The sequence below is a fragment of the Fundulus heteroclitus genome, chromosome 10, assembly GCF_011125445.2.
Source record: "Fundulus heteroclitus isolate FHET01 chromosome 10, MU-UCD_Fhet_4.1, whole genome shotgun sequence".
In the NCBI taxonomy this organism is placed as follows: domain Eukaryota; kingdom Metazoa; phylum Chordata; class Actinopteri; order Cyprinodontiformes; family Fundulidae; genus Fundulus; species Fundulus heteroclitus.
This window is the reverse complement of record NC_046370.1, coordinates 23,255,693-23,268,538: the sequence shown is the minus strand read 5'-3', so window position 1 is coordinate 23,268,538 and position 12,846 is coordinate 23,255,693. Positions and strand designations below refer to the sequence as shown.

The 12,846-nt window shown below is 41.6% G+C and overlaps 1 protein-coding gene across 2 annotated transcripts; it reads left to right on the top strand.

Moving 5' to 3' along the window:
* The first annotated feature begins 303 nt into the window (after nt 1-303).
* Nucleotides 304-12,109, top strand: hlfb (HLF transcription factor, PAR bZIP family member b). Of its 2 annotated transcripts, none has more exons than XM_012879088.3 (4): nt 304-748; nt 3,726-4,079; nt 9,535-9,749; nt 10,945-12,109. In XM_012879088.3, exons 1-4 carry the CDS (start codon nt 631-633, stop codon nt 11,161-11,163), a joined length of 906 nt encoding a protein of 301 aa, XP_012734542.2. In that variant the 5' UTR covers nt 304-630; the 3' UTR covers nt 11,164-12,109. The 2 variants fall into 2 exon arrangements, with proteins under 2 accessions (XP_012734542.2, XP_012734543.2); XM_012879089.3 differs by having other exon boundaries at nt 307-748; nt 10,948-12,109.
* Nucleotides 12,110-12,846: the final 737 nt, after the last annotated feature.

The following is a 12,846-nucleotide window of genomic DNA, read 5'->3' as shown; positions in this document are numbered from 1 at the left end:
ACAGAGGAGTCTGCCACAGACAACCTGGGGCCCTACAGCCATATCCTATCAGACCTACAGATGGTAGTGTGTAATAAACGCAGAAATTACTGATGCTATCTCTGATATCTGATAGTTTCCAAACGACCGTTCATTGTTAATATGCGCTCTTCTTATTTCCGGTCAGAGTTAAAGTCTCTGCTGGCTGAATAGGTGTGTGTGTGTGTGTGTGTGTGTGTGTGTGTGTGTGTGTGTGTGTGTGTGTGTGTGTGTGTGCGTGTGTGTGTGCGTGTGTGTGCGTGTGTGTGCGCGCGCGCCCGTGAGCTGGGGGAGTGGAGAGGCGGGTGCCTGGCTCGCGGTTTGACGTCAGCGCTCAGTTGTCACGCACGCGGTCAGAACTCGCTCGGTGCGCTTCTCCCACAGCCGCACTCGCTCCTCGGCAACAGCGCGTGGCGTTAATTCTAACTTTATTCCAAGGAGCTTTCATGATTTCTGCTCTTCTCCGGCTGTTCTTCATGTAATCTGCAGAGCGGCAGGCATCCTCTGAACCAACGACACTCTCTGCCCTCCTCTGCCCGCTGCAACATCTCCTCTCGCGGGGCTGTGCTTTTTTTTTTTTCTTTCTCGGTTGGTCCGACGCAAGGAGGCGTGATGGAGAAGATGTCCCGGCACCCTCTCCCGCTGAATTCCGCCTGTCTGCCGCCGAACCCGCATGGAGTTCTGAAGTCCCTGCTGGAGAACCCGATGAAGCTACCGCTGCATCATGAAGGTGAACCTGGAGGAAACTCCCTCGTTTATTCCCCGAAACCTGTCGCTCCTTTCTTCCTGCTTCCGACTGATAATCTAGGCTCAGAGGAATGCAAAGCATGTCTTTGTTTTTACTGTAAATCTTTGTTCCTGAACTTTCCGAGCGGCGCTCCTCACGCAGAGCCGCTCAGCTGCGCAATAAGCGCGCAAAGTTTCCATCCTGGCAGGCTGCGTCCATGTGTTGCCAGGCTCAGCAGGAATAAGACTTTGCGCCTGCAGATAGCAACTATTTCACCCCGAGGAAACCATTATGAGCAATGGTTCCTCGGAATAATCGGAAATATTCAGATATTTCGTGCCTGTCAGCTCAGTGCGCTTCTACCGCAGCCGCACTCGCTCGAAGTTCCTGGGTGTTAACTGAGTAAACTGGGTGGTTTAGTTTAACGCTGTTTGCGTCAAGACGGAGGAGAAAAAAACATCTTCATTCGGTCACGCACTTTTACATTGCTTTAGAAAAAGTTGTTATTAAAACATTCCCATAGGTTAGTTTTTATTTATCATGAATCTATAATATACATTAGCTACAGATAATACAATCAGTGTATGCGTTTCTGTTTAAAACATGTTCTAAATATGTTTGTTTTACTAAATTTAGCTGTTCTGCAAGTTCTCAACATTTATTTGAACATGTCAGAATGAATCTGTGCTAAAGCATACCAAGTCCCCTCAGACAGGAGCTGTAACCAGAGCAATTGTTGCTGAGGACTTCAAAAAGCCAGACCTGGGGTTATTATATTAAATCCCCACATTATTATTATTATATTGTTTTATATATAGTTCTGTTGACCTTAGCTGAATTTCTACTTTTCTTTTTCAAAACCAAAGTCACTTAATATTGTTTTTCATCTTTTAAAATAAGTCAACTTTAAAGTTCCTCAAAGCATCATGTTTTAGACGCTCTCCTGGTCATAACTGTGTCGTGTTGGACTTTTGTTAAAAGAGGGCTCCCCTGTAAACACAATTCTGTTCTGACCAGCCAGTCAAAGTCCAGTCTATTGATTGAGTTTCAGAACCCTAATCAACTCAGAGTTTGATTTTCCGAGGTCTTACTGATACCAGAGCCCTCTCTGAATGTTATCAAGGGAAAATGCGCACACAGGTTCGTAGTAACAGGGTCACCTGTTTATTGGACTGACCCTGCAGTTTGTGGATTAAGGGTTATCACACCATCACATCTTTGCTTAAAATGACATTTTATCTTCATCTGGAACTATCCACTGTTTTCTTTCTGACTCTGCAGATTGATATTTACAGACTCAGTCTTTATGTAGTCTTTATCGGTCTTGGTTAGAAACTAGTTGGAAACTAGGCCTTTTACAGAGCTCAAACACCAGCTTATATAAAGGAAACCAGGGAATTAAAAAGTATGTGTTTCCAGGCTTTATTCGCTGTTCCATCCATCCATCGCTTTCCGATGATTAAACATTTAAAGCCTAACCACTGTGGCACACTTCTGCTGTATATTTACAGCAAATTTCTGTATTTATACTTTAAAATGGCAACAAAGAAAAGAAAAAACACTCAGAGAACTCAAGATATCTGAGTTGGGAGGAATTTTGGAATTTTGAAAATAAAATTGCATGGCTCCTGTCTCTTTGAATACCCTTTCCAAAATGTCCACCACGTCTTCTAGAAGACTGATAGGAAAAGTGGCAAATGGGAGACTGAAATGAAGTGCTGATGATCAGTGAAGGACGAGTTATCTAGTTAAAAAGAGGGGAAATGCTTTTCCGGTGGGAATAGGTGTAACATTAAAGCAGGGGTCTCCAGCTGCAGTCCTCAAGAGATTTAAATACACCAATGGTCCAACATGCTTGAATCCAATGACTGAATTTTTATTCAGGGGCTTTGGAAAGGGACCTCATTCAAGGGTTGCCGGACAGTGACCCTTACCTTAAATATTCAGTAGAAAAAGCTCACCCTTCATTTCAGCAACCCAACAACCCTGTAACGTTAATATCAGTTTCATGGTGGAGGTGTGCATCCGGGTGTTCTGCACCTGCAGCAAATGACCTTATATGGAATTTTGTGACTCGATGTCATCATGCAGTCAAGGCAGAAGCAAACTTTAAAATTTACCTTGAACTGTTTCATGAAACCATTTAGCAGTTTAATGTGTGTCTAGATGGAAAAAAGAGTTGTCAAAGTGTATGCTGTTCCATGTTTTTAAGGGACTTTGGGTTTTATTTTTATTTAAAAAAAAAGTGTGAAGAAGCTTTTATTTCTAATGATCCTCCTCCGTGGCTGTGGTAAACACTGAATCATTCCTACAAGCTTTGGGTTTAAACAGATTCAAGTAATTTTGTAAATACCATTGTATATATATATATATATATATATATATATATATATATATATATATATATATATATATATATATATATATATATATATATATATATATATATATAAACACATATTTAGCACCAACCTCCTTCTATTCTTCCATCTGCCAATCTGTCCATCCATGCATCCATTATTATGAAATATGAGCTGATCTGGTTGGGAAGGAGGCACATTTATTGGATTACTAAATTAAATTGTAACCGTGCTTTGTAAAGTGTTTGTGGTCTCACAAAGCCACAAGTCAGCCCAACTTGAAGAACTATCTGTGCTTAAAGGCATCTGCTGATAAAAAAAATAAAATAAAAATGGGAATGGTAGTGGTGTGCAGAATCTCAGCTTAAATTCAAGAGAAAAAAAGCAGTGGATGGATCAACATTTTAAAAAGCAAATGTTGTGGACATGATTTGACTGTAAAAATCCAAAATAGAACAAAAGCAGCACACGTGTTCTGCAAACCACCAATGACTGATGATGAGTTATAACCGGACTAGTGCCAAACTATAAACACTTTCAGCATTTAGGCTTCTAGCTCCCAACAAAACCCTGTCTCTCTAACGCTGAAATGATTATGTTCTCTTTATCTGCATTTACAGCTTTCAGCAAAGAGCACGAGAAAGAGAAGAACCTGGAGGAGGAGCGCAGTGCCCCCCAGTCGGCTTTCCTTGGACCAACTCTGTGGGACAAAACCCTCTCCTATGATGGAGACACCTTCCAGCTGGAGTACATGGACCTGGAGGAGTTCCTGTCGGAGAACGGCATCCCGTCCAGCCCGTCTCAGCACCAGCACCAGCGGGACCGGCACCAAGCACACCACGCCCCACCCTGCCAGCCGCCCATCATGACGCCGGTGCCGCCCACCCCGGCACGCTCAGTGATGGACCTCAGCAACCACGCCTCCACCTCCGTCGTGTCCCCCAACTGCCTGCACAGCAGCCCTGTGGCAGCAGGTAAATCACGTTTGGTCTTTTATTTTTGCTAATTTTGAAACATATCTCATCTGCTTTCATTTTTTTTATTTTGCAGCTGTTTTCTCTGACTGCATATTGGTTTAAAAAAAATGACATCTTTCGGTTTTGTTCACAGTCGCTGTTTCTGAATTCCTCTTCATTCAGACAGCTCATCTGAAACCGTACAGACCGCATAGCTTTGGGTGCATAAACAGCATCACATCATCAGCAAAGCAGCGATTCACGATCCGCGATTTTGAATAAATCGCTTTTTATATATTTGAGATGATATCAACAAGAACTCTGCTTCTGACATTTGATCATTAATTAATGATGCAAACTACAACCTACGGCTGCTCTTAAACTGAAAAGCTTAAAGTTTTTGTGCTTCTCTTTGCACGTGACTCAATCAAAGCCAACCACCTGTATGTTAGTCAGGCACACAAAAAAAAAAAACGCTGTTTGCTCTGATTTATCAGAACAGAAGCACAAGGTTCAGATCTCCTTCATGCCATGAGGGTCTGCCATCTACTTGTAGTTGTGTGATAGGGCAGGGGGTGAGGGGTCAGATAAGAGCGGAATGGGGGGGGTACAAAGGTAACCTGAGCTTAGGCGTGTTTCCTCGAGATCAGATCTTACAGTTAAGAACCTGTTGCTGTTAGAAGCAGGAGATGAACAGATGTACCGGCGTGGATGAGCTGTGTGCACGCGCATGTACCCTCACCTTCCAGCCTTCGTTCTCTTTAAGAGACCATCCTCTTTTCAGCCCCCCCCCCCCCAGTGATCCTCAGAAAACAGGCCGTCCTAACAGCATGAATAGACATGTGACCTGCTGAGCGTGTGTATGTGTGAGTGTGACTTAGTGTGCGTATTTGACTGCCCTCCCTGCATGAGATCAGAGTTTTAAGAACATAGTGTTCTCTGCAGAAGTAGGCCAGGGGGCGGCGGCTCTCACATCCACACATTTCCCACCGAGTGTTTACATTCACGTCGACCAATATCACACAGGCACACGTTAATGCACGCTGCTACAGGGTGTGGAGCATACTCGTCTTCGTTTGCAGCGTAGTTTTTCCTCTGAGCCTGGTCCTGGTTTATTGAATGCCTCCTGCAAAAAAAAAAAAAAAAAAAGTTTTGTTGCCTTTTTAAGGAGTCAGAAACTTTCCGTTGGCTTTGCAAAAAGCGATTCCAGAAGTAAACAGCTTAAATCTACCCGTGCGCTGGAAGGTGGAATTTTCGCCAGGTTTATCTTTATAACTCTCTATCAGATTCAAAGCATGTAATGCAAATTGTCCCCTAAAGCTGCAAAACAATATTTTTTTTCTCTTTTTTTCCTCTTTTTTGAGAAGTGGGGGCTGTAGAGCAAATAAATCAAATAATTGATCATGGAATAATTGACAAAGTTAGTATTTCACCTCTTTCAGTGTGTTTGTTGATGTCTCTTGATTACCACCCTGCGGTGTGGTTATAACCTGAAAGATGAAGCACACAAACCATTCATTGGGAACCACACAAACTCTATTTTTAAAGTAAAAGTAGTAAAAGAGTAGGAAGAAGTTTTTCTCTTTTTTTTTTTTCCGGCTGTCTGTTATAAGTTGATTTTAGTCATAGCTCAGGATTTTTAACAGAATCGCGTTAAAGCGTTCCAGTCTCTTACCATTTCATTCAGGCAGCATTTTAAATGTTCCAAACCAAAATGGGATAATCCTTGGAGTAGCTGGCAGGGCGCGCCCCCCCCCCGTAAAAAAAAATACTGTTTAGAAATAAACAATAAATGGCTACATAAAGTAATGTAACACATTATACAAAACAATACAATTAAACAATAATCATTGAACTCAAAGCACAAATCTAAATATAGTCACTTAAAACTATTAGCTGTAAAAACATGAATAAACTAACATGTTTTTTGGATAAATGCACAAGTAAATTAATGGAAATAATCATTTACATGAATAAAGAATATATGCAGAATTTAAAAATTGATATGTAAATCAACCAATCTGCTAACAAATTTCATAAAAAAATTGTTTTTACACATTTAAAGATAAAAAAAGAGTAATAAGAAAAGTCACAATTTTAAGGAGCCTTTTTTCATGGATAATTTTATTATTATTTATTTTTTTTTTCCTTATTTCATAGTGAGATGGAAAGGATGTCAATTTACAATAAACAAGACATTGTTCCTGATATCAAAACATGTCTCATAGGGAAATATGGTGTTATTTTTAGTATCTTTACCTTTATTGAGTATAAAAGACAATGGTACCAGAACTAGTACAGCTCATCAAATTAAAGTAGAGTATAGTGTTTATTAATGTTCGATCCAGTGTGGGCTCTCAGTGTTTTTCCACTGACCAGCTCAAATCATTTTTCCATCACGAGCCTCAGAACAGCAGCTCCAAACTGTGTCCGACTCAAGCAGAGGCCACAGATAATCTGCTGCTCTGTTGGCCAAATATAGCAGCGTAATCTACTGCATAATCTGGCATATTTGTATTTCCACACGGCAGAGGGAGGCATAGCTGATAAGGAACCAGAAACAGGTTAGTCGGAGTTCAGCAGATCCACAGACATCCTGCCGGAGAGGTGGAGGAGCTGAGGTCTCCCCCTCCTTTTTCAGTCACTCGTGCTGTCACGTGTTTTAGCTCCTTCCTGAAGAGTCTCTTCTCCTTTCACACGTTTTCGCTTCAGGTTTCTGACTAAATCCCCAGAAGAGCAACAGAGGAGAGGCAGGTGGAGATCAGAGACAAGAGCAGGCAGGGTGGCACGAGGGTACGGCTCCGGTTCCCTTTTAGCAAAGTCCAACAGCTCAATCTGAATCAGTCACGTCCCACCATGGATGCAAATGTGAAGCTCACATCCTACTGGCTTCATTCAGCTCTTTATATGAAGCTGACAGCAATCATACTGGATCTCAATGAGCATCCTGCTCTATTTCTGTGGCAGTTTACATCATCGATTCCACTCAAATTGAGATGAAAACACTTTCCCTGCTCTGGGTCCAAAAATTACACACAGAGAAGCTAGTCTTTATCACGTTGAATTTTCTTTCCAAGACATCACCATTTAACCAAAAATCAAACAAATAATAAAAAAAAGGAAAAGGAAATCAACGAAAAACTGGAATAGCCTGGTCGCATTGATACATCCACCCATAAAGTCACATAAACTTGACAGGTGGCACAGTTCTGACAAACCTTTCCGAACACGTTCACTGGTTCGTCTTACTTTCTAGATATACTGCTAGATATACTCCACGAATCCCCCTCCATCCGTCTGACGTCTTCTGTCTGGGACAGATGCAGCCATGCTCCCTGCTCTCTGTGGGGAACATCAGGAATTGCAGCTGAGCGGCTCACGTTATGCACTAACGCACACGTGTCGGGGCGTCTGTCAATATCACGTTTTAACAACAGCGACTGTCATGCACACCTCCCCTGCTCCGGCGCCTGCAACCTCAAACCTCCAGCTCTCCACCCCCCCCCCCCCCCCCCCCCCCGCCCCATCACTCAGTCTCACCTGCTGCATTCAGCAAGCTGCAGCTAACTCACTTATTCTGATCAGGACGGACATCACAGGGAACATCCTGCAGAACCCAAGCCAGCCGATCAAACAAACTGGCCGCTGAATGAAACAGGCACAGCAGAGTCATCTGAGGATCAAGGAACCAAGATCTGATACCATTCAGTTACCTGACAATTGTTTTTTTTTTATAAACCAGTGACATACATAGAGAGCGCATACAACCTCCGCTAGACACACACATACATCACCCATCAGCTTTGTCTCATTGTTGCCCCTTTTAATGACAAAAACAATTATGTTTTCGAGTCCTTCGTTTGTTTGTCCGCCTTCGGATCCAGATTGTCTTCAATAAAACGTCAAGGTAGAGCTGCTGCAGAAATGTTAGATTTCTCCCTGAGCACAATTCTGCTAACTAACCAGCGTCAATAAAGTGGATCAATAAAGCGACGTCTAAGTCTGAAAAGCGCAAACTAATGAAAATCCATTGGCAGAAGAGAAAACACGCACACGCGTGTTGTAAACGTAAGGACCGCTTTCAGGATTGAGGCATGTATTAGCAATGGCTTTCTGTAAATCAATAAAGTGGACATCAATGCATAATGGTAGCAGTACATTTGCCGTACGACTTGTTACTAGAAAGTAACATTTAACATTCAGTGAAGCCTGTATATTACTGAAAGAATCTGTAATATCTAGTGAGCTAACCTCTACCCTTAAGAAAGCCCCCTAAATGTCCTGTAAAGCAACCTCTAAATCATGTTCATAACCTTCAACATTAGTGTAACCTGCAAAATACAGAAAGTGACTTGTGTGATCCACAAACTAACATACAAAGATATGTTAAAGTAACAGGTTCATTACAGTAAATGTTTAAAGTATTCCTGGTACCTACAAAGTACCCTTTATGTTTGGAGTAGTCAGCTAAATGAAAGTGACCTGTAGGTTATAATAAAGTAACTTGAAATTTACAGAAGGTAACCTGTATATTCTTGTACGCTGACCTATAATCCCCACAAAGTAATCTGTAAGATCTCCTACAATAGCAGGAATATTCCACAAAATAACTTGCGAGTAACTTATAAAACCAGAAAAAGACACCCTCTACCCTATTTGTAAAGTAACCTGTAAGCTCTGTGAAAGTAACCTGTAAGAATACACATTTTTTTGGATCAACAAATATAAAGGAAGCCGATAAAAATGGAAGAAAAACAACATCTGACATGGAAAGATGAATAAAATGTAGACACTTAGCTCTGCTTTGACCCCCACATCATTCTCTTGTTATTATAGATTTTGTTACAACTTCTATTATCTTCAGGTTTGTCTACCAAAATGCATTTATCCAGCAATCTAAAAAGAAAAACTAAAAACTCTTGCAAAGAAAGAATAAAAAGCGCTCAAAGGTTCAAAACTGTTGGCGTTATTTAGGAAACATTTAAAGAAATAGATTCTGCTGGTCTGATGACAGGATTGTTACAAAGTTCTCTCTGTCTCCTCCTGGTGGTTGAAAGGCAACACTGACGCTCAAACCCAGAACATGTTTCCTGGACGTTATCAAATGAAAATGTTGCTCCCTCAGAACTATTCTGAACCTACAGCAGGATATGGACAGGAACCTGTCAAAGAGCGGGAAGTCAGAAAGAAAGGCACAAATACAATTTAACAATGTATATCAGCCAAACTTAAAAGACGGAAGAAACCAGATCAGAATAAAAGGCATAAAAGGATGAAAAAAAAGTAGAAATGTGTACAGATGGATGAACAATAAACAAGTTAAAAAAATGAACAGAAAAATTAGTGGTAATGGAATCAATAGAGCTAAATGCATATTAAAGAGATACAAAAATAATGAAAAATAATAAAAAGTTTTCTACAGAACGAATTTTGATTATTTGATTTAATAATGTCCCTCTGTCTCCTCCCTCAGGCCTGCCTGACTCCAGAAACACTCCCAGCCCCATTGATCCAGAGTCCATCCAGGTTCCAGTCAGCTACGAACCCGACCCGGCAGACTTGGCTCTGTCCAGCGTTCCGGGTCAGGAGATCTTCGATCCACGTAAGCGCAAGTTCTCTGCCGAGGAGCTGAAGCCTCAGCCCATGATCAAGAAGGCTCGGAAGGTTTTCATTCCCGATGACCTGAAGGTAAGTTGGAGCCAGTCCTCGGGGTGGTACCGGTCCAGTCGGTCCAGTTATCTCTTCTGTGAACGCTTGTTTTTACTTATTAGCCCAAATTAGAAAACAAAAGGTTTTTGAAAAGTTGACGAGCAGGAGACTTTTTTCTCTTCTAAGTCTGCTTCTTCACCTCAGAACATTTTAGAGATTTTGGTTGGGTGGACAAAAATAATCGTGTCAGAAACGTAAGAATCAGGAGCCCATTGAGGGAATATCTTATACTCAGAATTTCTGTCATAACCAAAAAAAAAAAACAAAAAAAAAAACTGATTGTGGTGTCACAATCAGTTTTGCTACCCTTTAGTAGCAACTGATGCTACCCTTTACGCAGATAGCTGCAGGTTGGACCGCTGCTCAGTCCTGTTCATCCAGATGTTTGTGCGATTTTAAAGACCCGAACAGATCTCACTCATCTGCCCGAGCTTGTTTTTAGCCTCGCAGTGGCACAGCATGCTGGGGCACACAGAGTCCTCGGTCAGCCTGTCAGCAGATCTGCCCTCCTATTGGCCAGCTTCTCCCTCCGGGGGGGCGTGTCCTCCAGGTTAAGCAGCTTAAATGAGAGTGAAGAAGGCAGCGGTGATGCTGTGATCCCTCCGTCTGCTTCGCTCTTACGTAGGTCAGCTCTTAATTGTTCAGGGAAAGAAAATGAGCCGCGGCTCTCAGCAGATGGACGACCCTGAAGCAAACTCAGTGTTTTATTACACCGGCTGCCTCTTTTCCTTATATTTCAAATATTTGGTGAGCCAGATCCTTAAAGGTTTCTGCGCACAAGTGGCTGTTTATCATTAAGAATGAAAAACGTTTCTAGTGGTTTGATGTGCCAAAGCTCATGGAGACATGCTAGAAAACACAAAACACACATTGTGCCCCAAGAGGTGAATAGCTTTGTAACCTACCTAAATTTTTTTTTTCAGTTTCATTTTTTTTAAAGGTATACCAGTTCTTGAATTTCATACTTTTTATTTGGCTAATTTTCTTTTCCTTCCAAACAAAATGGTGTGAAGTTCATTTATAATGTTTTTCCTATTTGGGGTAGAAAAAAAGTGGGCCTAATAAGGAGCCTTAAGATGCACCAGACATTCAGATTTATTTTTTTTTTTTTTTGCTTCTGTGTCTTTGAAGTGATCCTTTTTTTTGTGTTTTTTTTTTTCTGTTTCCTTTCGAGCAGGATGATAAATACTGGGCTCGGCGCAGGAAGAACAACATGGCTGCAAAGCGTTCCCGCGACGCCCGGCGGCTCAAGGAAAACCAAATCGCCATCCGGGCCTCCTTCCTGGAGAAGGAAAACTCTGCTCTGAGACAGGAAGTCGCTGGCCTAAGGAAGGAGCTTGGACGGGCCAAGAACATCCTGGCCAAGTATGAGGCCCAGCACGGGCCGCTGTGATGCGGGTCTTTGCCCCGGCATCACACACACCAGCGACCTCCCACCGCATGCAGTTCTTATGCCAACCGACGCGATTCTCCTTAACTACGACGTTAAATCCACCTCCGGGCTGCAGCTTTTTCTGACGAGGGTTGTGCGTAACAACCGCACGACGAATCCTTTATTTCCTTTAAGCATCAGACTTACATGAACTGTGACTTTTACCTGCTCTGACTGGAGTCAAAACATACACACACATACACACAATTGTTAATGACGATAATAGAGACTCCGCCCATGGACTTCTGAGCCCAAGCTCTTATGCTTCACCTTCGTCCTTTCACTCCTCATCATCATCATCCTCCCAGCACTTTAGAACATTGGATCTCTCCTACAGACTCCGCCCCATACAGGTGTACTCCAATAGTACGCCTGTTTATATGTATATACTTGGCCCTGAAGACTCTGTACACAAATAAGCTCTCCCCCTCAAGGTCTAACTTTCTCCTCTTTATAACTGAAGTCCTCAACCAGATTTAATGTTTATGACATGTACAAATACATGGAGCGCAAAAAAAACAAACAAAAGAAGAGAAATACTATTTATTTCATGCTAGAGATCTATTTTTTTATTGTTTACACCCCCAAATTAATGGAAGCTTGCAGGTTAGCTTTGACTCCATCAGGGAGTGTGTCTTTACACACTTTTAAAATACAAAAAAACATGCTTGTTACAAGTAGAACCCAAAGAGATTCAGCACTTTCTTTCAGCTTGTTCTGGAGACCCCTGGTCGTGAGGGACCCTCAGCAGCGTCTGCTGCTTTAGGATAATTTTCACCTCAGATCCATTCATGCAAACACTATAAGGCTGCAGGAGAGGTTGAGGGTCCTCCGGGGTCCTCACTCAGGTTCACCCACACTGCCGGCCTGGCTGTGATCTAAAATAAAAACACTTTGTTTTTGTTCAGATTGGTTCTTCTTATTTAAATGCACTTACCCACACAGCTCTTTAAATCTCAAAAACCCGAATAGGTTGGCAAAGAACCAAACCTTGTGCAAACTAGTTGCATATAAACATAAAGAGGCTTCTGTGCAGTAGGTTGTAACTGGATATTTCCATGAAGGAAAAAACTGTCATCTTCCTAAAATAACCTGTTGGGTTTTGTTCCCATGTGGACAATACCTGGATTTAAAGGTACATAGCCATGTTATATGCTTAAAAATAAAATATCTAAAACATATAATCATGATAAATTAAGGTTATGTACGTCAAGCATCCGCTAGCATCCGCTTCAGTGAAGACCAACAGCCATAATGTATTCCCAGTAACATTCCAGTCATTTCCCTCTTAGAATCACTTTTTTTCTCTGGATCTTGGACCATTCTTCAATGTTTTCCGCTGGGAGATGCTAATAGCCGTTAGCCACTTCCTTGTTATATCTCCTGTACGTAGTTCCATTTTTAATATAAATAAAAATGAAAGGGTTTATTTACTAAATTGAGCAAAAACAAAGCATAAAATAACCAAAATAACAACTAATACGCCAGCAGGACGTGATGTTTTATAAAAATATTGCATGCAACCTAAGCTACTGACGTATAAATAGAAAAGTTAAATAACGTGGCTATGCACCTTTAATGTCCAGGAATCATGACAAGTGTTTAAGATCGGTGACTATACTCCAGAATGTTCATAGTTACCAA